This window comes from Corvus hawaiiensis, chromosome 3 (genome assembly GCF_020740725.1).
Source record: "Corvus hawaiiensis isolate bCorHaw1 chromosome 3, bCorHaw1.pri.cur, whole genome shotgun sequence".
NCBI classification, from domain to species: Eukaryota; Metazoa; Chordata; class Aves; order Passeriformes; family Corvidae; genus Corvus; species Corvus hawaiiensis.
The window spans coordinates 37,626,725-37,650,839 of NC_063215.1; the positions used below are offsets into that span (position 1 = coordinate 37,626,725).

The following is a 24,115-nucleotide window of genomic DNA, read 5'->3' on the forward strand; positions in this document are numbered from 1 at the left end:
TATGGTAGAGCTCTGCTAATTTATAGCAGCTTCCCCTCCTGGTTTATTTACCAACTCAGCCTTTGGAGAAGATTGATTTTTTTGATACAGAGCTAGGCAGTTTCTTTTTTTTTAACAATACAGGCCTGAATAATCAAAGTTTGACTTGTTTTTTTCTAAGAGCGAACATTTCCCAAGTGCTCATGTTGTCCTTGATAGGGATTCAATTAAATTTGAGAAATTAAAAGGCACCAAGTGCTCATGCTGCTGAAAAGGTTGGGGTGGTTGTCATGCCTGAGTGCTGCAGATGCGCCCAAAATGTCGTTTGCTTGCACAACTACCCACCAACTGGCCAGCAGCTCCTGCTCTCTGCAGTGATGAGAAACAAGGGGCTTCAATTCCCATTAACTTACTGCTTTGATTCCCCATAGTGACAGCACAGAACAGATACAGCAGTACAGAGAGGGACCCCCTGAAGCAGGTAGCAAGAGGAGTTTGCCCCAGAAGTGGTGGCCACTTGTGCCAAGGGGTGCTCACACTGTGACCCAAGGGCTGCTGCAGCACCACCACGCTCTCTGCCTGCCCTGGGACATTGTGTTCCAGTGTGAACAGGCATTCACCAGGCCTTACCTAGAGCAAAGGGAGCCCGTGGCCAGCCAGCCATGTGGCTGGGAGCTGGGCTTGCCTGTTCTGCCCATTCCTCTGGAGGGAACTTCGCCTATGAAGGACACAGATGCAGTCCCTACAGTTTTGGTGCTTCACTGGGCTCTGAAACTCAAGTTTCCCTCAGAGCTCCTGTTTGGAAGCGCAGAACACATTTAGATTGTTCTGATAATGAAAAACAAGACCCTGAAAGCCACATTACACGCTTGGCACAGCAGGAACCAGGTTTGATGGAGCTGTTGAGTTGCCTGCTTGACAAATTCTGCTCCAGTTTCCAGCTCTGAAACCCAGGTCATGTAGTCTGGACATGATTTGGCAGGCATAGTATGTCCAAAACAGATTTTTTTTTTTGGCTGGATCAGTTCAGCTGGATCTGACTCACCAGGCAGGCATGCAAGCACTTGTGTCGGCACTGTGGAGGTGGCAGCATAGAGAGAAGGCACAAACTGCCAGAGGGCATGGGACCACAGAAAATGTACATCAGCCCATGTTCTTATGCCTTGCCATTGTTCACTTTTCAGAGAGAAACACTTTCCTATTCATTCCCACCTCCACACTGCTCTCTAGAAGGCAAGCAACATACTCCTTTTTGAGATCGCAGTCTACACTTTCCTGGTCAGCAGAAGGATTTAAGCCTCAGCAGGGGCCAGCTGACACAGCAGCTAAGATTAGATCTCAAATAACTATTTAAAAACCTTGTGTAACCAGCAAGAAAGGGCAAAGAGCTAAGGCATGATCATAGAGCAGCACGGAGTTTGAATGCCCCCCGTCCTTTCTTATAACAGGAGTAGCTTCATCACGTCTGCAACAATAAAACAAAGCATTGCAGGGCCCAGTGTTATTTTGAATGGGATTAAAAAGAAATGAAATTATGGACACTTGCTTCAAATCAGGGCTGAATGTTTTGGATGAGAGAACCCAACAGTTCTCAGCTTATATATCTGTTTAGGAGGTCAGCTGTTGGTCCCTGTATGGTCCTTTCCAGCATCAGATGCAACCACTGCCTGCCTTGGCACTGAATGAGACAATTCAGCCTTTAAGTAAGTCAGAGTAGATCCTCAGCTTTCCCAGGGGAAAATGAGATAAATGGTTTACCTGCATATATCACCTGCATAGAAAAGTACTTGGGCTAAATGACTAATTTATCCGTGGATAATGTGGCCTTTTTTGGTCTTTTATGACTTTTAACTTTGCTGTTAAGCTATTCTTCCTGCAATCTATCTGTAAGAACAGTAGACGTGTAGTTTTTTATCACATGCACATACCCACATTTTGGTCAGCTTCAGGATCCTGAGTGAGGAACTCCAAAGGTGCAAGTGGAAGGTTTCCTTAAACACCAACTTGAGCTATAAAGTCCAACTTTCAAGCGAGGCACAATTCACAGTCAGCACAGGCAGGAAGCAGCCAGGTCCCTTTGTAAGTGCCTTGCCATGGGCACTAATCCTGGGATACAACAATTTTTGCTGGGCTTCCTGCCGAGGAGACCAGCAACTGCTGCCAAGGAGGGAGTAAAACACGGGGCTTTCCTACCCCTGTGACAGTGTCCATGCAGCATCTCCCAAGCTGTAAGGGGCTGCACCCCAGAAAGCTTTGCTCTTCCTTCATCTCCTCCTAGGCTAGCTATGAAGTAGCAAATCCTCTCTCTTTCCCTCCTTGTCCAGATCAGCGTTTCACATTCCCTGGGTGCCCTGAACTTGCTGCAGCAGGCAGTTCAGCAACACCAGTGGCCACATGTGGAGAGATTGTCTCTCCTTCTGCCAGAGCTATCGGGTTTGCAAGTGCTATAATAAGAATAAATAAAACCCCTCAAATAAATAGGAAAAGATAAGGAGGCAGATAACTGTAATTCTCATGACTGATAGTATTACTCAATTTAGACATTAACATTCTAGCTAAAGCTTTAAACCTTGGATTTACTGAGCATGCCTGTTACTAATTTTGCCAACTCAGACTGCATTGGTAGCAGGTAGGTGTATAATTTTAAAATTGCTTTGAATTATATTGCAAGTTAAGCATTGCAGAGACAATGATTATATTTTTTTCCCCAGGCAGCTGCTGAAAGGTCTTACAACATTTATTACTACCCTTCTGAAGGTTTGGGAGGAGTGTTTACTGGATGGATCCATAGCCTGCATAACTTCCCATATTCCTCTATTAAAATGATACCCTTAATCCTTGTTCTGTAACTAAGAAATGACACATAGCAGGTCCCCATCTCTGATTCATTACACTGCAAAGTATTAAATCCTTTCTTTTAAGGGTTTCAACCAGAGAAGATTATTCTTCACCCCTCTTGATGTGGTTTCTGCTCTCAGCCAAGTCACAGCAACCACCTTTCCCGAGGGCACAGACACCATGGGGGAGTCTCCAGAGACTCTCACAGCACTACACACACAGCAGCTCCAAGAACAGCCTGGCACAAAAAAGGACCAAGGAGTTTCCAGCTCCCTTTCCTTCTCTCTCTCTTCAGCTTGACGGAAAGTGGGGTATCCCTGTTGTGCTGAGCCCTGGAAGGACTTTCAGTGAGTTCCATGGGGAAAAATAAGAAACGGTTCAGATAACAAGGCTAGGATTTGATCCATACAGATAAGGCTTCAAACGGCAGGAGAGGCTTCCCTTCTGTGAAATCAGTGGTTGCGACATTGCTTCCCATAATAATATGAATATTATTAATATTATTAAAACAAAACAAAAAAAAATACAGGTAGAGATACTACTTTATTTTGGGGGAAGATTTTGAATGTGTGTGGCCTGTTTTCACCATGCATACACATATATGAGAAGGAAAGAAAGCAGCATCAAAACCGCACCAGTGCAAGCAGTCAAGAAGCAACTCTGTCAGCATTACTGAGAGCAGCTTTGCTCATGATGTTCTCCACCCCATCTGCACACAAATGGATAAATAAATTGCTTCACTCACATGACAAGTCCATTGAACTCCTGCCAGACTACGATTCTGCATTGACCCACCAAAATTCAAAATAGATTTTCTTGAAGGTAAAACCCCCCAATGAATATAGAGGCTGTTATTTATTCTGTCCCATCTTTGTTTTAATGTCAGTGAAAATGCAAATATACTGGAGTATAAAATTGCACTTTCCAAAAGCAAACTGATAGTTCAAAAACCTGGGGTAAGATATAATTTCTGCTGAAGTCATTAAAAAATTCAGAGGAACTTTACTGAGACAGGATTCAATACCTTAAAATGCTTTAGCATTAAACTGAGTGCTGCTCTAAATACACAAGATGATTTATTGGAAAGCAATACCAGGACATGTCATACCTCATCATTAAGATTACCTTGGTCTCATTATCACTTTTTCTCCCAACTGAACTTCAAAGATCAGTATTAGATGGCTGCTTATATTGAGGAGTCCTGTTAAAGACAATCATGCTTCATATTCTGTGCTGCTATTTAAAGAAAAATCTTTATATTGATTACCTAAAAAGATCAATGGACAAAAATAGAATGGAGGAAGACATGTATTCTAAACTGTCAGATACACGCCCCGCACTGCGCTTTCTTAAACACAGGAAAAATTATTTTTTTCTCTTCTGTTTTAAACTGTTCCCTGATATGATGATTTAATTTTTCAACAAGCAAAGCTGGACTTTCATTGAAGACAAAGCATTAAAAAATCCAAACCAAATGAACTGAAGATGTTTTATTGATGTTGTGTGTGTATGATGATATTGTAACTTCTTAAAACAGCTGTCAGAAAAGCAGAAAGAGTAAGAGATGTTAATGGGAAGGGCTGAAACGATGATGGTACTTTTGCCCGCATGCTTCCTGAGCTGGTATAGTGTGGGAAAACAGTTGCTTGGAAAGTTGTCATTATTTCCTTTTGTGTTGTTCACTACAGACTTATAAATACAGCCAGATGTTACTGTGAAGAAGAGCTGTTAGTTTGTGGTAGCATAACCCTTGTTTTCCAGTGAGCATGGAAATACAGAGGGAATTGTCTCCTGGCTGCTTTGAAAGTGACAGCTTTCAGCAGAAATATTCAGACTTAATTTAAATGTAATATGCAGCTAAAGATTAAGAGCTAATCTTTTATTTCTAGTTGCTTTTGCTTTGCCAAGACTTTCTCAATTCACCAGTGACCCAGTTTTTAAAAATAAAAATATTGTGACACAACCGTGATCCCAAGCCTTGGCAGTGTGAGGTTCATGTTTGGACTTGATGATCCTAGAGGTCTTTTCCAACCTAAATGATTCCATGATTCTATGACATGCTCACTTTATCCCCTTAGGATGTTTTCAAGCCACAGATGTGAAGAAGGAAAATTGCCGAGTAACATGAATCTGAGATTAAATCATATGGAAAACCGATCCTCTGAAACAGGCAGGGACCTTTCTACAGCATTTAGTGGTCTTTTTCAACCCTTCCTTTCAGATGTGGATGAGCAGCAGTGGGAGCACTTAAATGTGATTCATAGGCAGTGGCACGGCTGAGCCTGCTATGCCTGCACAGCTTCGATGAATCCCTGCTGGACCACTTCATCATCCACCCCCTACACCCATCAACTCTGTCCCCACTGGCACTGGCCAAAACTAGACTAACTCTTTGTTTGTCTCCAATCTTTGATTACCCTCACAACCCCCAATAACTAATTTAGGTTGTCACTGCTGCTGGCAGCACTATTTTAATTTGTACTCCTTTCTTCTTTTGTGTTTTGTTTTTCTGAAGAATATGGGCTTGTCTTAATGTGACATCTCTGAGCAAACATATGCATCTGAGGAAGGCAAAAGGAATTTATTGCATTTTGGCTAATACAGAGGAAAGGGGAAATTGCCTACATAATGAAACAGGAGATGCAGTTTTAACTGTCATTTCTCTCTTGTCTCCATAGTACTGAATACACAAATATAAAATATATGATCTGCCTCCTCCTTCAAACATATCAACGTACAATTAAAACCCACAAAGCTTGACAACCTGTTGTCAAGTTGTTTAAGCAGTTGTTTCAGAATGACAGACAAACTTATAAACAAAACGTAGAGCACCAGATCGTGGGATGAGGCAGCATCATCACGTGGCTTCCTCAGTTATCTCAAAATTTGGAAAACAAAAAAGCAGAGGAATACTTTTTCTCCTTGAATAAATAACAGTTTAATTACATTATAGAAATAAAATATGATATGATAGGAATACACTGGAAATCTTACAGAAATACTATTCTGCTACTGGTAGGTAAATGGTCAAAGCTACTTTTCATGACAATCTGAACAGTACTTGTGTACAAACTATTATACAGGTTGCTAATGAAAAATATTGCAACAGTTGCAAGAATGTTACCAGCTCAAACAAACATCTAATGATACAATATTCTTCTAAGAGGAAGTAATAATGTTAGATTTACAGACAATAAAGAGTTATGTTCTCCACTTCGAAACACTGGAAATAAAAAGCTCAGGTAATCCAATTTCTTTACCTCATATTATCACAAGGAAAGATTTTCCTTTCACTGTGAAACAGCATCCCAAGAGACCCTGTAAATAGTTTATTCAAAGGTAGTATTTGAGATGTCACAGCAACTTCAACAATTTTCCTAGTCCACAATTACAGACTTTTTAGGCCACTGCTTGTAGAGATGACTTTTTTTTTTTCACTTATTTACATACATTCAGCCCAATAACATCAAGTAGAATGCACTGTCTATCTCACAATAGACACACTAAAATTTTCATCAAAAGGCCAGTGCAAGATGTGGATAGTGACTGCACAGCATTGAGGAGATTATATTATACAAATATACAATTAGACTGTTGAGAATCTAACTCTACACACTTGTGACATAGATGGTCTTCTCGGTAGGTACGTGACACTTGGAGTTGGCACATACACGTAACTGCAACTAGCGGCGGTGGGTGGATGATGATGATGATGATGGTGTGGGTGGCCATGGAACACAGTGTCGTTTGGCTGTGCTATCACTAAGTGAAAGTAGGCAACTGCAAATTAGGAATACCTAAAGCTGAAGTATAAGAACTTGGAACGGCAGCAGATTTTTCTAATGAAAGAATAGTTCTACTTAGTGTGCAACATGTAAGGAAATTGTTGCGATCTCTTTAATAAATGGTTCTAAGTGAACCGATGCAGTTCCCAGAGCTTTAGAAAAACTCATTATGCAAATGAAGATACTGATGATAGAGGATAACATTTCACAGGATGCTATTTCTTATTATATCAGTAAGCACCAAGTTAAGTGCCAAGACAGCCCCATTGTCCCATGATTTATCGTAAAATTTAGAACTTGAAAGCACAACAAAATTCCACAAAGTTTGCATTTAATTCACAAGAAGACAGTTTCAAAAATGGCTCTTAAAATACCCTTACATTTCAAATGGGCTTTCCCCCACTCCTCCAAGAGGACTGCTTTAGGATGGACTAGACCCAGACATAAAAAACATCTTTCAGGACTTGACATCCTCTGGGAATCCTCTGCGATCCACTGGTTTTGGCTGACTGCAGTGGGCCCCTTGAGAGTGTGGTGCGCTGTCCTGCCACACAGGTAAGCTGCAGGGGAGGTGGGTAGAGGAGGAAAGTACCCCTGTCTCTTCCAGCTGTTGCTCAGCACCTCACCTGATCCAATCTTACCTTTAAAACATGTCATCCTCACCAAGCCTAAACTTGGAGCCACTTGCATCCCCACAGGGCCACTGCCTGAAAGGGGCTGGGTGCTCGTTCAACCAGTTGCTCTGGCCTGCACTGAGGCAGCCAGAGACCCTGGGCTGCTGCCCCTTCTCTCTCCCTATGTAAGCACAAGGATGGGTGGCAGGGCAGTATGGATTTGGCTCCACTCGCCCTGCGTCATGGAGAAAGTCACCCCCTGTCGCGGCAAGTGTCAGGCAGCTGAAGGACTAAGCTGCGCTTGCAGCTATTTTGGCAGAAATCAGTCAGAAGGGTGAGGAAATGGTCTGAAAAAGCAAGGCAGCAGAGAAGAGGATCCCAGACCTTATGACTCAGAACAGAATCACAGAATATCCACGCCTCAAAGACTATCTGGTAGCATGTTCCTTGTGATGGTCTCAGGCTGCAGAAACTGTCCCACTGTAGAACAGTCATTATTTTCCATCAGTAACTTCTTCCTGGTAGTGTCAAACCTTGTCAGTGGTTTGAGTGAGATGCACCTCATTGCAAGCTATCAGATTTTAATACTCACAGCCTTAAAACAAACTACCATTTACTCCTGGCTTTCTCAGTCTTCAGGAACACTATCAACAGCTGCAGCATTTGTCAGTTCGGGCTCATTCCATGCTCTCTGCCTCTTGTTTCCCTTTATTTTCAAGTGTAACTGAAAGGTTGCTTCCTCTAGCACATGGATATGCTGGATCGAGATATTCTTAACATGGTACTTTCATCAGTAATCAATTGGAAGAACTCAATTTTAGAAACAGAATTCGTGTGCAAAGCGTGCAACAAGAAATACAGTTACATTTGGTCATAGTGTCCTATCTTAGCTATGCTACCATGACTCACACCGATTAGTATACTTACACACGCACGCACACACACACGTACACACACAGAGATATTTATTTATATACACGCTCACACAATAAGAAAATGTTTAAGTCTGACAATATTTCCTCCTCTTTTAGTGAAGACGGGAGTTTGGCATCTCAGGCTCTGAATCTGCTTAGACCTGGGATACAGGAATGTGACACACCTTCAAGTATACATCGACTGCACAGTGATAACATCGCACATTGAGTCTGACACATGCTGTCTTCAGTGGTCCAACACCAGCACATGGCTTAAAACCAGATGCCTATTAAAGGAGCCAATATCCGGGACCTTTGCTTTTCAGTGTTCATATTCACGCAATGCCCAAGAGCAGGGCAGTAGTCTGTGCAACCATAAACATCCTTCTGTATAAACGCAGTGGTATTTAAAAGTCTGAACCAGTGCATTCCTTTCTCACATTCCTCCTCTATTCCTCTGTTGCTGTTAGTCTCATATGCATGTGAAAGTAAAAGGTAGTGGGGAAATAATTTTAGTAGAAGAACACAAAGCCTCTCCTCTAAGTCCACAGAAGACCACTAAAAGTGTAAAATTTCCAAAATACCTCATAGGAATTCTTCAAATACAGTAAGTGTTTTCAATGGGGTTTACATATCACGTTTCACGTTATTTCCACGGAATTCTACCTTATCACTTTGTTTAATCAGACGAATACCAATAACACATAATAAAACAGCACACAATTCACGGGACACGACACATTTTACAAAACCTCTAAACTCAGCACTGCTGCTTTTGGAAAAAATCAGAAACTCTTATTACTTACAGACATGAAATACATTTCACATTGAAATGAACAGCATGATTACAAGGCTTTTTTTCTTGTTTGATGGTATTGGTTTAGGACGTGTTATTTTTCAATTAGGTTTCACAATTCTTCTTCACACCCCCAAAGGAATGATTGCTAATCTGGTATTTTCTCTGTGCTCTTTCTGGAAACATTATTATTCAGTAAACACCTTTTGAGAAAAACTTGTGAAAATTTAGCTAGAACCCCTAATTGTAAAACCTGAAAAACTGGCTGATGGTAATGCTCTTAACACAATCATCGCTCAGCTTACAATGACAAACCAAAAAATATTACAGGAGGGTACAAACACGTTAAGCCATGGGTTTGGTTTTCTCTGTTGTTGATTTTTTTAATTTTAATTTTTTTTTAAACTTAAACTCCTTTTCTCACAATGCTGAGAAGTCTCTGACTTACAACGCTTCAGCAGTTGTGTCCGTGGAGACAGACATGGTAACTTTGGCAATCTTAACTGTGCTCTTAATGCAGCTCTCGGCAGCCCTGTGCACATTCCCTGTGTTGTTGGCATGTTTGTGCTGGCAGTCAGACTCCATGCTGTTATCCAGGGGCTGCGCAGTCCCTTCACAGGTGGGGAACATGCTGCGGAAGGCGTGTCGCAAGTCCTTGCTCCTCAGAGCGTAGATGATGGGATTCACTGTTGAATTCAGCAAACAGAGCATGCTACAGAAGGCAAAGATAGTCTTGATGAGCTTGTTCATTTTCCCAAAGACATCATACACCATGATGGCGAGGAGAGGGCCCCAGCATATGATTAAAACGACTAGGATAAGGACCAAGGTTTTGGCTAACCTGATGTCCATACGAGTTTGATCAGGCCTAGTGATCTGTACCTTACCATCCTCCGTCGACTGAATGATTATGCTTTTCTGTGTGCCTCGCTGCAGCATGCGAACAGCGTGGCTGTGAGCCTTCCACAGAATGTACATGTAGGCATAGACAATGAACAACAAGAGGACGCTGGTGACCCCGATCCAGAACATCAGGTACGTCTCATCAATGAGAGGGAATATGTCCGAACAAACAGAATTAAGTTTTTTGCAGTTCCAGCCGAGCAGAGGAAGAACGGCTATTACAATAGCAATGGTCCACATCACACAAAATGCTACGACAGCCTTTGGTCGGGTAACAATCCTTTTATAAGCTAGTGGCCTGTGTATAGAGATGTACCGGTCTATTGCCGTGAGGAAAAGGCTACCTACAGAGGCAGTGAAGGAGGCTGTAACTCCACCCAGTTTGAACAAGAAGACATTGGGGCTATCCTTCCGATGGAAAACATGGAAATCCACAAAACTGTAGACAAAAATCACACTGCCAAGGAGGTCGGCCACAGCCAGGCTGCCGATGAAATGGTAGGAGGGTCTACACCGGAGGCTTCGGGAGTGGAGGATGACACACAGGACAAGAAGGTTCTCTAGGACTGTGAAGGTGCCCAGGGTGAGCGACAGTACGGCGATGGCCAGCTGCTGGCTGGGGTTCAGGATCATAAAACACTCCATATCCATAAAGTTCTCCCCACACTGTATATTCTCCTCATTATCCTTAAAGGTGGACAGGGACTTGTTGTAAAACTCTGTGATGTTGACCTGATCTGAAGGAATAATGGTCAACAGGGAATCATCTCCTCCAGTCATTTTTTCTTGGAAAGGATCTCCCCTGAAGGAGGAAAGAGGGAACTTCTGGGGGTAGTACCCCAGCTTGGATGCCATGTCACCTTTCATGTCTTCGTACTGGATATCGTTGGAGCCCACGTAAAGGAGATCTGTTGTGATTGTTCGGAAAGTGGTATCTGCGAGGCCATCTAGAATTGACTTCATAACCCCAGTCTTGTTGGTTTCAGAGAGACTTGGGGGACGGAAAAATGCATCGGAGGAAATCCTGTATGGGGAAAAGGTAAGACTTCATTAACATAAACAGGGAGACAAGCTCCACAAACAACTTAGCTGAACTCTGTCAAACAAAATCAACCCTTCTCTGCTATTCAGTGCAGGTCTAGGCTTTGCCACTGTGGGAAATCAGGGTGGGTTGAGCACTTAGAAAGAAATCACCTGGATTTCACTAAAACTGAATTACACTAAGAAGTGACATGAAAAACAGAGGCACAGGGAATTGAGTGTTTCACAGGAAAGCGATTTTCATTTCTCGTCAAAAACTTCTGAGCTGCTCCACCATAAAGATATTCTTCTCAGCTTCTGATTGCAATGTACCTTGCAGACCAATATTCCATGGGCTTGTTTCATTTAGATAATACCAAGTGCCAATGGAGGAGCAGCACTAAACTGAGTCACCACCTTCATTGTTTTTCTTACAAAAGGCACTGAGGGTTTTGAAAAATTGACAACAGAGGGGCAACAGGGACAGAGCCATGCACTCCAAATTTCACAGCTCACCCAGTATGCCTGTATATTCTTATTATCCTGCTATAGCAATCTGAGGTCTACTAACATCCTGAATTTGCTATTGCAAATTTATTAGCAAGGTACTTAATCTAAAAATATATAGCTTCATTACATTCATATACAATTATTCCTTCCTTCTGCTAAGCAAACTAAGGTACCGGAATACTTGAGCAAGTTGAGGGAGGTGGGTTGTTACCCAGCTCTGTCCACAGTTTCAGGAATGGTGACCAGCACTGTTAAGTCAGTGAGAGAATCAGTGATCTGCTCTGTACAGACCAGAAGCCTCAATCAGGGCAGTGTAAGCTTGCCTAGCTAAACATGGCACCAAGTTTAGATCAGGGTGCAGCAGTGGCCAAAACTCCAGGCAAAAGGGACCAGGAGTCACTGCTTCTGTGAGAAGCACTGTAATGTAACTCGTCCCCCTAGGGACACCCTCCAAAACATTCTGTCCTCTCCAAAACTGGGGGGACCCAGCAGAAGGTAGCCAGCGGTTTCTGAGTTCTGTCAAGTACAGCCTTTGCTCATGGATGGTGATTTGTGGAGGGGAACAACTCCTGGTCGGGGTTCCCTTGGGAGAGGACCCCCATCAGCACCTGAGCATGCATCGACATACAAGACAAGTCTTACAGCTCTTGTTATGCTGTACTCCTTTATATTACTTTGCCGATAGAAAATGCCTTGAATATGGACTGAACATCTGCTTTACGGCCCTCTTCCACCATCTCAGTGGATGAGAGTGGTCTGAATACAAATAAGAGCCAGAATCACTCCTTTTGTGTGCTACAAATATTCTGAATCTGCTATGGGACATCTTGATGATTAATCAGCAACAGGAGCAAACCAAGTTTCTTCTTGCTTTTGGTATGGAGGAAATTGTTGCTCTCAAGAAATCCCAGATGCCATTTATAGGCTTTTACTGACTTTACCTGTTCACTTTACACAACTGACAATAAATGGTCAGAAAGGCTGCAAGAGTTTATCTGCCAAAATCAGAGTACTGATCACCTCAACTTCTAAAGAGAAGACTTGCACAGCAGGTACCACTTCTTGTTTCCCAAGAAAATATAGGCAAGAAGAAAAGGATGCCTCTCAACAACAATAGCAGTACTTAAAAATATGTGAAATTATGAGCATTTCCAAAAAAAACAGAGATCACTTGGCTGATGATATATTTATACTGCCCTTATAGTATCTGAACACTCAGGACTTTTTCCACAGCTCTTTAAAGTTTTGCCTTTTATTAAGCAGGCCTGGACATTGATTATTAAAGGAAATATATGAACTTAGACCTTCAGAAGACACTGCAACTCCAGTGCTGCAAAGAAGTATGAGTACAAACAACCCTTACTGGGAGAGTCGCAACACACAAAATATACTGGCTGAGTCAGCTTTTGCAGACACAATTTGCTCAGGAAATAACAATTATTAGACAGACAGTATTAAGGAATTTAATTTTGAGGGCGTGAGCTGGGAGGGAGGGAAATGTCACTGAAGCATACATTAAAAATGAACAGCAATCATCTAATATGGAAGGCACTTTTCTTCCAGAAGGTGTTTTACAGCTGCTCCTAGAGAATTTGCAGATGTTACAAGCTGCAAAGATGACTCTGCTGACAAATCTTCTTTGGGTGAAGTCTGGCAACTTTAAACTTGGCATTGTAACACCATTTTAAAAACACAAATGAAGAATGTGTTATTAACTTGAAAACTATCCAAAAAACCATTAAATAAAACAAGTAGTTCTATAAATATGTAAAGATTGCTGTGGTATCCTCTGCTATTCAAGCTTATTTTTGACAGAAGAAAGGCAACCATTTTAATGAGTAAAGCCACAGCCCCATGTCGAGAAGATTATGTCTGAGGAAAGCTTCATAAATTGTATTCAACTGAGCACTTCTGCTAGACAGACAAACAAATTGTTATCAGGTAGCTGGTCCCTGCTGGAGTCATGTCAAGTACAGACTTCCTCAGAATTAGGTGCCATGCAACCCCTACCTTTATTTGAAATACAAATGAAAGAACACGAATTCTTGTGTGCTCTTTTGAAGGTGGCAGTGAGTTATGTGACAATATCACTATGCATGCATATGCTATGCTAACAACACGGTTAATGGGATCAGGAGAGGCAAGGCTTACTTTGAATGTCAATGATTTTTTTTTTCCCTCTGTATTTTTACATTGAGATTATTACAGTAATTTTTACCTTATTGTCTCTGCAAAGAGAGTTTTCTTTGAGAGTACTTGGGAGTTCATTAGTAGTGTAGTTTAGGCTTTGGGGAATGCTGCTAACATTAATTTTGTTTTTGTTTGCTGCTGGGAATATCCTAATTGGAAATTTCTAGCAGTATGTGTGCATGCACCTATTCAAGCTGCAGTTGATTTTTATTAAAGTTGCAGTAGAACAACCATTTGCCTGATCTGGAATTACACTTTACATGAAATTCATTTATTTTAATTTAGATACTAGCTTATCCCAGTATAAGCTCACTACTAAAATGCACTGAAGAGATCAGTGAGGTTTTCCATAGCTGTCTGGTGAAAACAAGACTGGACCTTTGGCACTGCAGTTATCAGGTCACAGGTGCTGCATGATTTGACATAGAAAGAAAAGCCAATGGCAGCAGCAATGGTCTTTTTCTTGGTCTTTTCACATGGCCAGGTGCACATGCCAGTGCCACACACATTTTGGCTCTGAGCATTTCTGTCCGAACCTGGAGTGGTGAGCAGGCACTGCCCATGAAAACAGACACCCCATGCCACGCAGCCACACTGCTCTTTGCAGTTGGCTTCAATACAACCCAAACCCATCCTGCCCAAGAGCCCAAACCCACACTGCCCAAGAGCCATGACTATCTCCACATGAAATACTCCAGGAGCCTCTCTGGCTTCTCAGAGCCTCCCCAGGGAATAAGCGTTCCCCTACACAGATTCATCCTCTCTGCATGCCACTGGAGTGACAGCTGTGTGCTGCAGAAAGCTGCCCTCATGGGCAGGGTGGCAGAAATGGAGAAACTCCCTGCTTTGCCAAGAACTCTCCTGCCCTGCCAGAATGCACTCTTCCAACTTCTTTTGAGTTTTCAAAGCTCTCAGCTTCATTCCTTCCATAAATGAACTCTACTACCTCACTCATTTTAAAACAGCTTTTAGAAGACTGAAACATTGATTAAATATGAAGGAGAGGCTGCACTGACACTGGCACTCAAAATTTTTGAGGTATTTCCACAACTGCATGCAGCAAATCACGGCAAGTACTGAATTATGACTACGGATAAGAATTAAACAACAGAGAAAAACTTCAAGGATCTTTTATCTTGAAGACCAGACCAGAACTGTCATAGCTGAACACCATTTTAGACCTTTCTCCCACCATCCAGCAGCTGTTGGTGGGCACTGCCAGACAAGCTGTGTGAAGTGCCTGCCACTAGATGGAGTGGCTTTGACAAACTCCTGGCCTAGCTGTCTGCAGCGACACGCATTCAACTTGCTCCAGCCCTTTTTCCCTGCCTACTTTAGCAGGGATCAAACGTATGAGGTGTTAAAACATCACCCAAAGGTTGAAGACACAACTTTGCTTTGCCTTCAAAGTGAAAGAATTAGTGAAGAGTTGAAGGGTCAAGTCTTACTAGTGCCCTCCACTGTGTGGTTACATATAGCCCTAAAGATGCTTGGATAACAGAATATAAATACACGTTAGGTAAAATAAAAAATATGTAGTACAAAAGAGGCTGGTAACTCATCAAGGACAACAAGGAGAATTATACTTCCTCTGGACTTCTTGTTGGTCCACAACACCAGCTCACTTGGGGAACAAGAACATGACTTCATTAAAATGCTATTACCTATCTTCTCCTGCTGTTCTGGGATAGAAGGAGAGCTGGAAAGTCTTTATCATTGTCTATAAAAAGAGCTGAATTTGTTACAATTTTCAAATCAGGATGATTGATAAAGCAATTTTAATAGCCTGAATAGAAACAGTGAGTATTTATTCTCTTCCTCAGAAAGTAATTATGAGCAATACAATGATGATACTGATAACTGCAAAAATGTTGACATGGCAAGAAAAGGAATCAAAACAAGCAAGGGAAATCCACAATCAAACCTCTTTGGCTTCCATTTTAGGAAACATTTTGATCTCCGTGTCTATACATTTCTTCTATGATAATCATAGTTAATTAAGAACAGGCCAAAGGACAAGTAGGAAGAATTCAAACAGTTTTTAAATGCATAAAAATACAGAAACGCACTCTCCTTGTTTACACCTTATAGGGTTCCAAGTCATTCAGAGAAGGGCATTATCTTCTGATAAGTTTGTGCAGTGCCCAACACACTGGGACTCCTCCCAAACTGGGTCCACAAAGTACTACGGCAGGAGAAACAGCAGCAATTTACACTCATATATGCAGTCAGCTGTAAAACTGTGAGAGAAATGAGATCTACCATGGTAACTGTTGGCCTCTAGGAATTATAACTGTCCTATAAAATGAAAATTTATATGGCTAATAATTACCTTATCCCATATGGTGATGAACAATACAGCTTCGAGGACAGAACAAGGTTTCCAAGCCTTGGAGAAAGAAATGTGCAGACTGAGAAATGGCATTCTCAGACTCAGTAACACCAAGCAAGGAAAAAACACATGTTGAGAAGAATGTGAAGGCAATGTTATCCCTATCCTATTTACTGGTTTACTGCTCCATCTCCAAAACTGTGCTACTCCTAGGCTAAAAATGGCAAATATGCTGTCACTCCTAATTCAGGAAAACTTGCATTCATTTCAGTCAGAATTTTCTCTGTGTGAGGCATCGGGAAGGAGCACAGACGCTAGGAGAGGAGCAAATAAGGGATGTTATCTTCTAGATACAGCAAGGCACTATCAGCTATGGGGTAAACTAGGGCATGCAAGTAATGAACCAAATTTTGTTCTTATGTAATGTAATCATATCTTTGGCAAGTTGAATCTTAATTAGCAAGAAGGCACAGCTACATGGTTATTTATGTTAATTAACATACCGTTTGCACACTAGCAGGATAAGGGCCAGACTGTTCCAATGTGTGGGCAAATGGCTCCTATGTGACACCCCCCAGCATCCAGCAGCTGACAACCTGAACAACAAAAACAAAACAAGGGGGAAAACAGGGTGTTAATCAGTGACGGACTGCTTTTAAAAGCAATAGTATTATTCCCTCCCCCCAAAGTTTTGTTGGCAAGATGTGTGCACCAGTTTAGCACAGGTGACTTGCAGGTGCAGAGAAAAGGAGGCTGTGCCTTACATCCCAAACAGCCAGAGCATATACATGTGTCTAAAGTCAGAGAGGTTCAAGAGCAAGGCTGAAGTCCTGCTCCTTCTGGTGCAGCTGAAGGACCTAAACTTCGCTCTCTGTGAGCCAGGTGAGCGTGCTGGCAACCTCTACATTCTGCTGCCCATCTCTAAACTGCTCGAGCTGTTCCATGTTGGATTGAGAGCTAAGCATCCGCAAGTAAAGGCACCAGCTGGTATTCCAGGAGGCAGGGTGCATGCCTGGTGAGAGGCTTAGCTTGAAGCCCTTTCTCTGAATTAAGCAAATCAAGGATGCACCTCCTGCATTCCACCCAGATGCAGGGGAGGAAGAGCGGGGGCAGCTGCCCCGTCTGCCTGTAAAAAATCTCTAGAACTCCTGAGATCACCCAAAACCTCTCAGCTTGTAAAATACAACCCCCCACAAACACATTTCCTACCAAGTTGCAGACAAGATGAAGTACTGAAGTCACAAACCAGCAAAGGGACCATCAGGGTGACATTAATGGGAAACTACAGCTAGCTGCTCTGCCCAGCTTTTGGGAGAAAGGACAGAAGGCAAAGGTGGCTATTGTAAAACTGTGGGATTTAAAGATCTTTCACAGTTTACTGTATATTATCTTAATTTCATCTAAAGATAGAAATTTTGAAAGAGGATGAGGAGTCTTGCTGAAATATGAAAGACTCAGATGAAAGGAAACAGTGAAGCAATTGTGACCTGGTTTGTTTGCTTAAAATCAGCTCCAGTTTAGGGACTGGTTTCCCAATAAAGGACTTTGTACACTTCTTTTCCAATAAAGCAGAATGAACAGATAATATGAAGTTTGATACAATGCTATGGAATTTACATTTTAAAGAAAATGGAGGAGAACTCATTAACCTGGTTAATTTTGAACTCTCAAACTTTTTCACAGAAGAGTTCCTCTTGGATTTCAAAATTCCATCAGAAATCATGTCATTTCCAGCCTCCTCTCTAGCCATTCTACAATGCCAAAAGGTGCGGGCAATTGCTGCTGAGCAGAATTGACATAAATGTTAAATGGGGACAGAGAAGCCCAGCCAGACGCAAAAGAGATGGGGGCTGAACAGTCAATCTTCTGGAAGTACCTAGAAGAAATGGCAGGTTAGTACACAATATGTAGTTTAAGGGAGAGAAGTCATTTGAAACAACAGAGCAGGGCATAAAAGACCGGGCTCCATTGGATGCTAAATGCTAAAGGTCTCCAGAAGAACGTAATGTCTAGAGGATCAAACTGAAGGAAAAACAGATTTATTAGGAAGAAACGAGAGAGAGAGGAAGAGAACCACTCCTAGAAAATAGTTTCCATGCAATGGCCAGAGCAGAACACAGAAGGTCATGAATTTGTTGCAGCAGAAAATATTAATGAACTTTATTAAAAGCATAAGGTTTAGAGACAGAAAGATAGCAAAAACATCAGGCTCCAGGGAGAATTCTCATAAACTGCACAGAGTGTATGTCTGCCTTCTCATCCCCCCGCAACAAACTGTCTCCAACAAGTTTTAATTAAAGAAATCATGAGATAGAGCAAGGAGATGCTGAGAGCAAAGGTAATGTGGGTTAAGTTATTTGTGTGGTGAGGATTGGTAGGAGACAGGAAAGATAGCTACTATCCTCATACTGGGAATAAGACATCTCCATGTGAGACAGGAGCAAAGTGGAGAAAGGTAAGAAAGGAAGACCCAAGTGGAAGTGCCTCTGTGAGGCAGGGATACAGATTTTAGAGACAGAGAAGAATTGCCTTTGTGATAGGCTGGAGGAAAGCAGATGAGGTGAAGGAGAAAATTCACGAGAGAAAACCTCCCTCCTCTTCTGAGCTGTGCGAACTTCAGAGACACCTCCGTAAGCTGAAGGATATAGCTAGTGGGATTTTTCAGATCTCACCATAAAGAAAGAACAGATCCACTGCTCGCTCTGCAGGCAATGACTTGCTCTTTTGAAAGTCCATTTCTGATCTGCATTCAAACGACGAAGGAAGATGCAAAGGGCTCTGAGAAGCCATCCTTGGTAAGGTCAGGGAAAAGGACAGCACTGTACGCACTGACAGTTGGGACCAGGCTGGGGACACTGAGGCGAGGTTAGCTGAGCAAATTTGGCCAGGGACATTAACAAAAATCAAACTGCTTAGGGAAAATGACGTACAGGATATGGACTTCAGAGGTGGAAAGGAAGAGAGTGCTCAAATGGAGCCACTAAATGACCCACACAGCAGATAAACACACCAGAAGTGAAAAAGGGGTTCACAGGCAAAGACAAAAAGTTAGTGCACAGAAGGCCAGCAACACACTGCAAAGCAATATCCCTTCTACCTCAGTCTTCAAGAGTCTGCTTCTCCTGCAAACTGTTTTTAGGCCATAAAGTATTGGCAATGCTCAAAAGCTAGGATAAAAAGGCTTTTGGCAACTGCGATGCCCCATGCCACCAGCATTAGCAAAGGACAGAAATACGCACTCCCAGCTAAAAAATGAAAAACATTCTTTCATTTCTGGAGCCGTCTGGCCTTTCCTAGGATTTAAATAATCTCAGATAACTGTCTTCATAGTTACATTCACAATATAATGATATTCAAATATACTGCCTTCACACACACAAATAACTTGTGAAATTATTTGCCAGCATATTAAGCCACTACACCAGATTGCTTGGCAATGGTGTATGTCTTTGAAACATTCAGATGCTTTTCTTTTTTTAAAAAAAGAAGAGAGGGAGGGAAGAGGAGACGTGAGAAAGAATTACAGTAGAATTTGATATCCAAGTAGCCAGAACAACAAACTGTGGAGAGACTTCAACCAGTATTACATCAGACTTGGAGAAACAGTTAAAATATACTGAAGGATGAGTTATGACTTTATATATATAGGTATACTTCTATGCATAAACTTACAAATAGACATAAACAAAAAAACCATATGCCTAGAGGAAGAACTGAAGTCTCACAAACCCTGCAGTATGTCATGCATAAACTCAAATTTCAAGCGCTAGAGTACATGCAGACAAGCTACAAGTGTAGGTACAAAAATATAGGCAAGATGATTGCTGAATATCGTCCTGAATTCCCTTATACACAGCCTTCTTGGCTAAAAGCAAGAATCTAAAACTAGTATATCTATCACTGACATCCTGTAAAAGTTATTTTACATGTATATATAAATGTGTCACCTAATATTCCAGACACGTATATAGTCTGGACTTCAGTGCTGCATTCCTTAAAACAGGTACAACTGACTAAAACCAGTGATTTCTGAGAGCATGTTTCACATACTCAGCAGAACAGGAAGGTAGCAGCCCCCCAAGATCCTAAACACAAACTTTGAAATGTTTCCTAAAATGCAGAAAGATGGAAACTACTCCAGTGAGGGCTGAAAGTGAATTGACAGTACAGAACCTGCTCCCACTCAGTACTTTGTAGTGAGTAAACACACCTTACTTAAGAATGCATAACTGCCATAGAAGAGGTTAACACAGGATGAGGTACTATTTGATGCCATCTAGCCTCAATCTACACAAACAATACAACATCTGAATTGTGTAAAATATCCACCTTCACCAACAGTCCAGCCAACGCATAAGAAGTGACCATTATACTAACACACACTGTAATTAAATACCTATTTTGTAATTTGGATGTGGCCAGTTTCACCAAGAAAGGATGTTCCTACTGAAGAGAGGCAGAACCGAGCTTGGGGTGTGCGTCACCGTAATGCCCCTGCATGAGGCACAAATGGCAGAATAAAATGTGCTCCGACCTTATGTTGCAAACCCAATAATTTTTCATGGGCAACAATGGCACCTTCAGGAAAGAGGGAAAAAAAAAGAGAAAAGTTCTTTCTGACAAGAAATTGATTTATAAGTCATTATAGCCATTTCAAAGGGACAGGTCATAGCTGTTTTCAGAGACCATTAACAAAGCCACACACTTTCAAAGGCTGTGAGTTCTGGGGGGAAATCCTTATCCCACCAAGAGTGATGGGACGTGCACTTTTGGCAGCAGTACAGCATCAGTCTAGAAATGGAGACATACAGAGCAGTACTGAGAAGACAGGTTGACACATTTTTAACTTTGCATTAATAACAAATGCTCTTGCCGTCTATTCTGGCACTTTTGCAAGTTTGCTTTTAGGTACAAGGGACTTGCATGCATTTCCACTGTAGATAAGAAAACAAGAGCAGCCTTGTTATCATTAAAAGGGTCTATTTCCCTCTGCCTTCTGTTTTGTGTGTCCATCTGCATAGCTGCTTTGAACTTGGCCAAATCCCAGTGTTAGGGTCGCCCACAGTACAAATTTTAAATCATCAGCAGACTGTGAATTTGCTGGTAGAGAAGAGAAAAATCTCCAAATTCTCACCTAAATGGTCGATGAGTGGTTTTGTAGAACATTCATCATGTTACATAGCCTAAACTATTTGGGAAATTGCAGAAAAAAAATCATTTACTGTTTCATGAGAACTGTCAGATGAAGACAAAATAGACATCTGGAAAGAAATGAAGAGCAATCACCACTGAGAAAAATGAATTCTGTGGATGCCTAGGTAGGTGACTACATGACTAGAGAGGTCCCAAAGTTTGCATTCGAGAAGTGACAGTAATTTCTCTTTAAGCCATCCAGATTTAGAGGAACTAGGTGAGTGGAAGACAGTGCATGAGACCTGCAGAACCAAGAATGGCAATGCATTCGTAAAAATCTTGGGCAATACTAAATTAATATATGAGTTTGGATTCTTAATCTCCTCACCTACCTCACCTCTACTCAATAGAAAAGAAAACCATGTCAGCTCTCACTCTCTAGTGCACAGAACTTTCAGCACCAAAATTCCCAGTGGGATGACAGTCTGCAAGCATTTTGAGATGGCCACATGAAAGGCTGAAAGTCAAAAATGGCTTCAAAAAGAAAGGAAAAAAAAGTTATTTCTTTCTAAACTTCTGCTGCCCAATCAAAACGTTGTAATAGGGGAAGTTAAAGAAAGGCTTCAGTCCTTCAACAGAGCAAGAAAGCCTTTAACAGGGTCCTTTATGCAATTGAGCTCACATCATTCACGAAAGAACAACAGCCAGGATCAAAGGCATCCACCAGCTCATCCTCGCAATACTATAAACTGCTTCCACCTGCACCTTGAGTTTTATAGGTATTTTGATTGCAATCCTGTGAGTTTAGGTATCATAGAATGGTCAACGACCTAAATTCTCAGCAAATAAATCAATTTCTTTAACTAGCCAACTTTTTTTCCCCCTCCTGGCAATAGGTGCCTGCTGGCTCAGTCAAACAATTATTGCTTTTAGCAATTCTGCTTTAAAATGGTTTTATTCAAATGGTTCTGCCTCTTATTCCAAAGACCAACACATAATAAAGCAAAGCTGTTACTCGTTGCTACAAAACTAATTTTAACCTCAAGCAAATCAGGAATTACACATGCATCTTCTGAACTGTTTAAAGATGTTACGTTCATTTCTTTTATGACTGATTTAATAAACTCTGCCTGCATAATAAATATTCCTGCTATAGTCACAGGGCTTTTTTCTCTTCTTGAGAAGGAAAAGCCCATGCTGGTGGTTGATATGAGGTATAATAGGAAAAGAATTAAGCACAGCCAAGTAATTTTTGCAATGTTGGACATTTTGTTATTAAACATCATATTCACTATTACTCGGATTCTTTGCAGTAACAGCAATGCCACCCCCAGCAGAGAATGCCATATTCCTTTAAGAAAGGGTGAACAATAACAATGAAAACAACATGATACATCTAAGAAAAAAAGGAAAAAAATTACTAGACCTTTAGCAGGTTAAAAAAGCTATACTATTAAAAAAACCCAAAACCCTAACCCTAGCAGATACTAAAGAAGCATTTTGCTATCTGCTTCTTATATATGTCCCTTTATCTTCTGAAATTAGAAAACATGTGCCGAAACTGTTAATATTTTCATTTGCTGCCATACAGAAAATAACACTGATGACAATTTTAAAGAAAGAAGGAAAACTATAGACTTCATCTTCTGACACCATTTTACTTAATCAAACTGCAATCTCAGTAACGAGCTCTCTCCTACCAAAGGTTTGGTACGTACCTCATCCAGGGGTGTTCTCAATGGAGATTTGCAGACGTCTTTGAGACAAAAAGATTCCCATTTAAAATAAGCCCATCTGGTTACTCAAAATTATTTCTCAACAGATGAAGATTTGACATGACAAACGCTGCGTGAAGTTTAAAAGGCTCACTCTTTTTCAGCTCTTTACCCCCCAGACTTCCGAATTTCAGACAAAAACAAACCAACCAACCAACCAAGAAACCCTACCGGGATATTCTGAGGATGCTGGACGACCAAGTGACATTTTTTAAGGGAACATCGTTGCGCACAAAATTGCGAACCGCCTTTTATTTCGGTTACAGCCTCAAAGGCAGAGTTTGGAGAGGAAAAGTGCACAGGAAAGCCAGGCTGAACGCCACCCGCTGTAAATCACCAGTGGGTCAGGACGAGAGGAGAAACCTCCGATGTCAGATAAGGTCCTGTGGGAGCCCGGGAGGCTGCCAGCTCCGCGCACAGAAGAATAGACGCGTGTTAACCATAACGCCACCAGCCGCCCGCACCCCCGCCCGCTGCCGGGCTCCCCTCGCCGCCGGGTCCCCCCTCCTCCGGCCGGGCTCGCGAAGCCAAACTGCGCTCCTCGGACCATCGGCTTTTCCCGGGCGGCCCCGGGGCTACCTCCAACTCGCCCCAGCCGCCCGAGGCGGCGGCGCAGGGCCGTGCGCGGGGCAGAGGCGAGACCCGCGCGGTCCCCGGCCCCCGCCGCAGCGTGGGTCGCGATCGCCGCGGGACGCGGCGGCGGATCACGGGGAGGATGCTCCGCAGGCAGCCGCCTCCCCTCCGCCCGTTCCGCCGTCGGGGCAGGCGCTGTCATTCCCCGAAACCCCCCCTCCCACCCACGCCGCCAACAAACTTTGAGGGGGACGACGGGTCCCTGGTCCCCGACCGGGGGGCACCCGCCGCCCTCCTCTGCCCCCCCGCTCCCCTCCGCCCCGCGCCGTCCTTACCCTCCGCACGGCACCGGTCGCGTTCCCCGCCTGCTCCGGCCGCGCCGACCCCCAGCAGGGAGCGGGAGCGCCGCCCCACCCGGGCACCCCAGCACTGGGGAGCGCCGAGGAGGCGGTGCCGGTAAGGGGAAGGAGGAGGTGGGAGACTTCTCCCCCCGGCTGCCTCCCCTTCTTCGCTTCCCTCCCCTCGGCGCCTCCTCTCCGACCACCGCCGCCCTCGCTCGCCCGGATCAGGCGGCGCGCGGGGCTCCGCCGCCCTGCCGCCGCCGCCGCCGCTCCATGTGCCGCCCGCCCGCCCCCTCCTCCGCCGCCGCCTCCGCCCGCCGCCGCCTCGGCGCGGGGAGGCAGCGCGGGAGCCGCCGGGCGCCCGGCGCGGCTCCGGCACACGCCGCCGCTGCGTCCCCCCCGCCTTCCGCCC

General features: G+C 43.0%; 1 protein-coding gene across 6 annotated transcripts; it reads right to left on the minus strand.

Annotated features, from left to right (window-relative positions):
* Positions 1–5,377: 5,377 nt before the first annotated feature.
* Positions 5,378–23,909, minus strand: CNR1 (cannabinoid receptor 1). Of its 6 annotated transcripts, none has more exons than XM_048297516.1 (4): positions 23,698–23,909; positions 16,385–16,477; positions 15,882–15,938; positions 5,378–10,853 (listed from the first exon to the last, which is right to left on the minus strand). In XM_048297516.1, the coding sequence occupies exon 4, from the start codon at positions 10,790–10,792 to the stop codon at positions 9,371–9,373; it is 1,422 nt and encodes a 473-aa protein (XP_048153473.1). In that variant the 5' UTR covers positions 10,793–10,853; positions 15,882–15,938; positions 16,385–16,477; positions 23,698–23,909; the 3' UTR covers positions 5,378–9,370. The 6 variants fall into 6 exon arrangements, with proteins under 6 accessions (XP_048153473.1, XP_048153470.1, XP_048153467.1 ...); XM_048297513.1 differs by lacking the exon at positions 23,698–23,909 and adding an exon at positions 22,733–23,252; XM_048297510.1 differs by lacking the exon at positions 23,698–23,909 and adding an exon at positions 17,531–22,692.
* Positions 23,910–24,115: the final 206 nt, after the last annotated feature.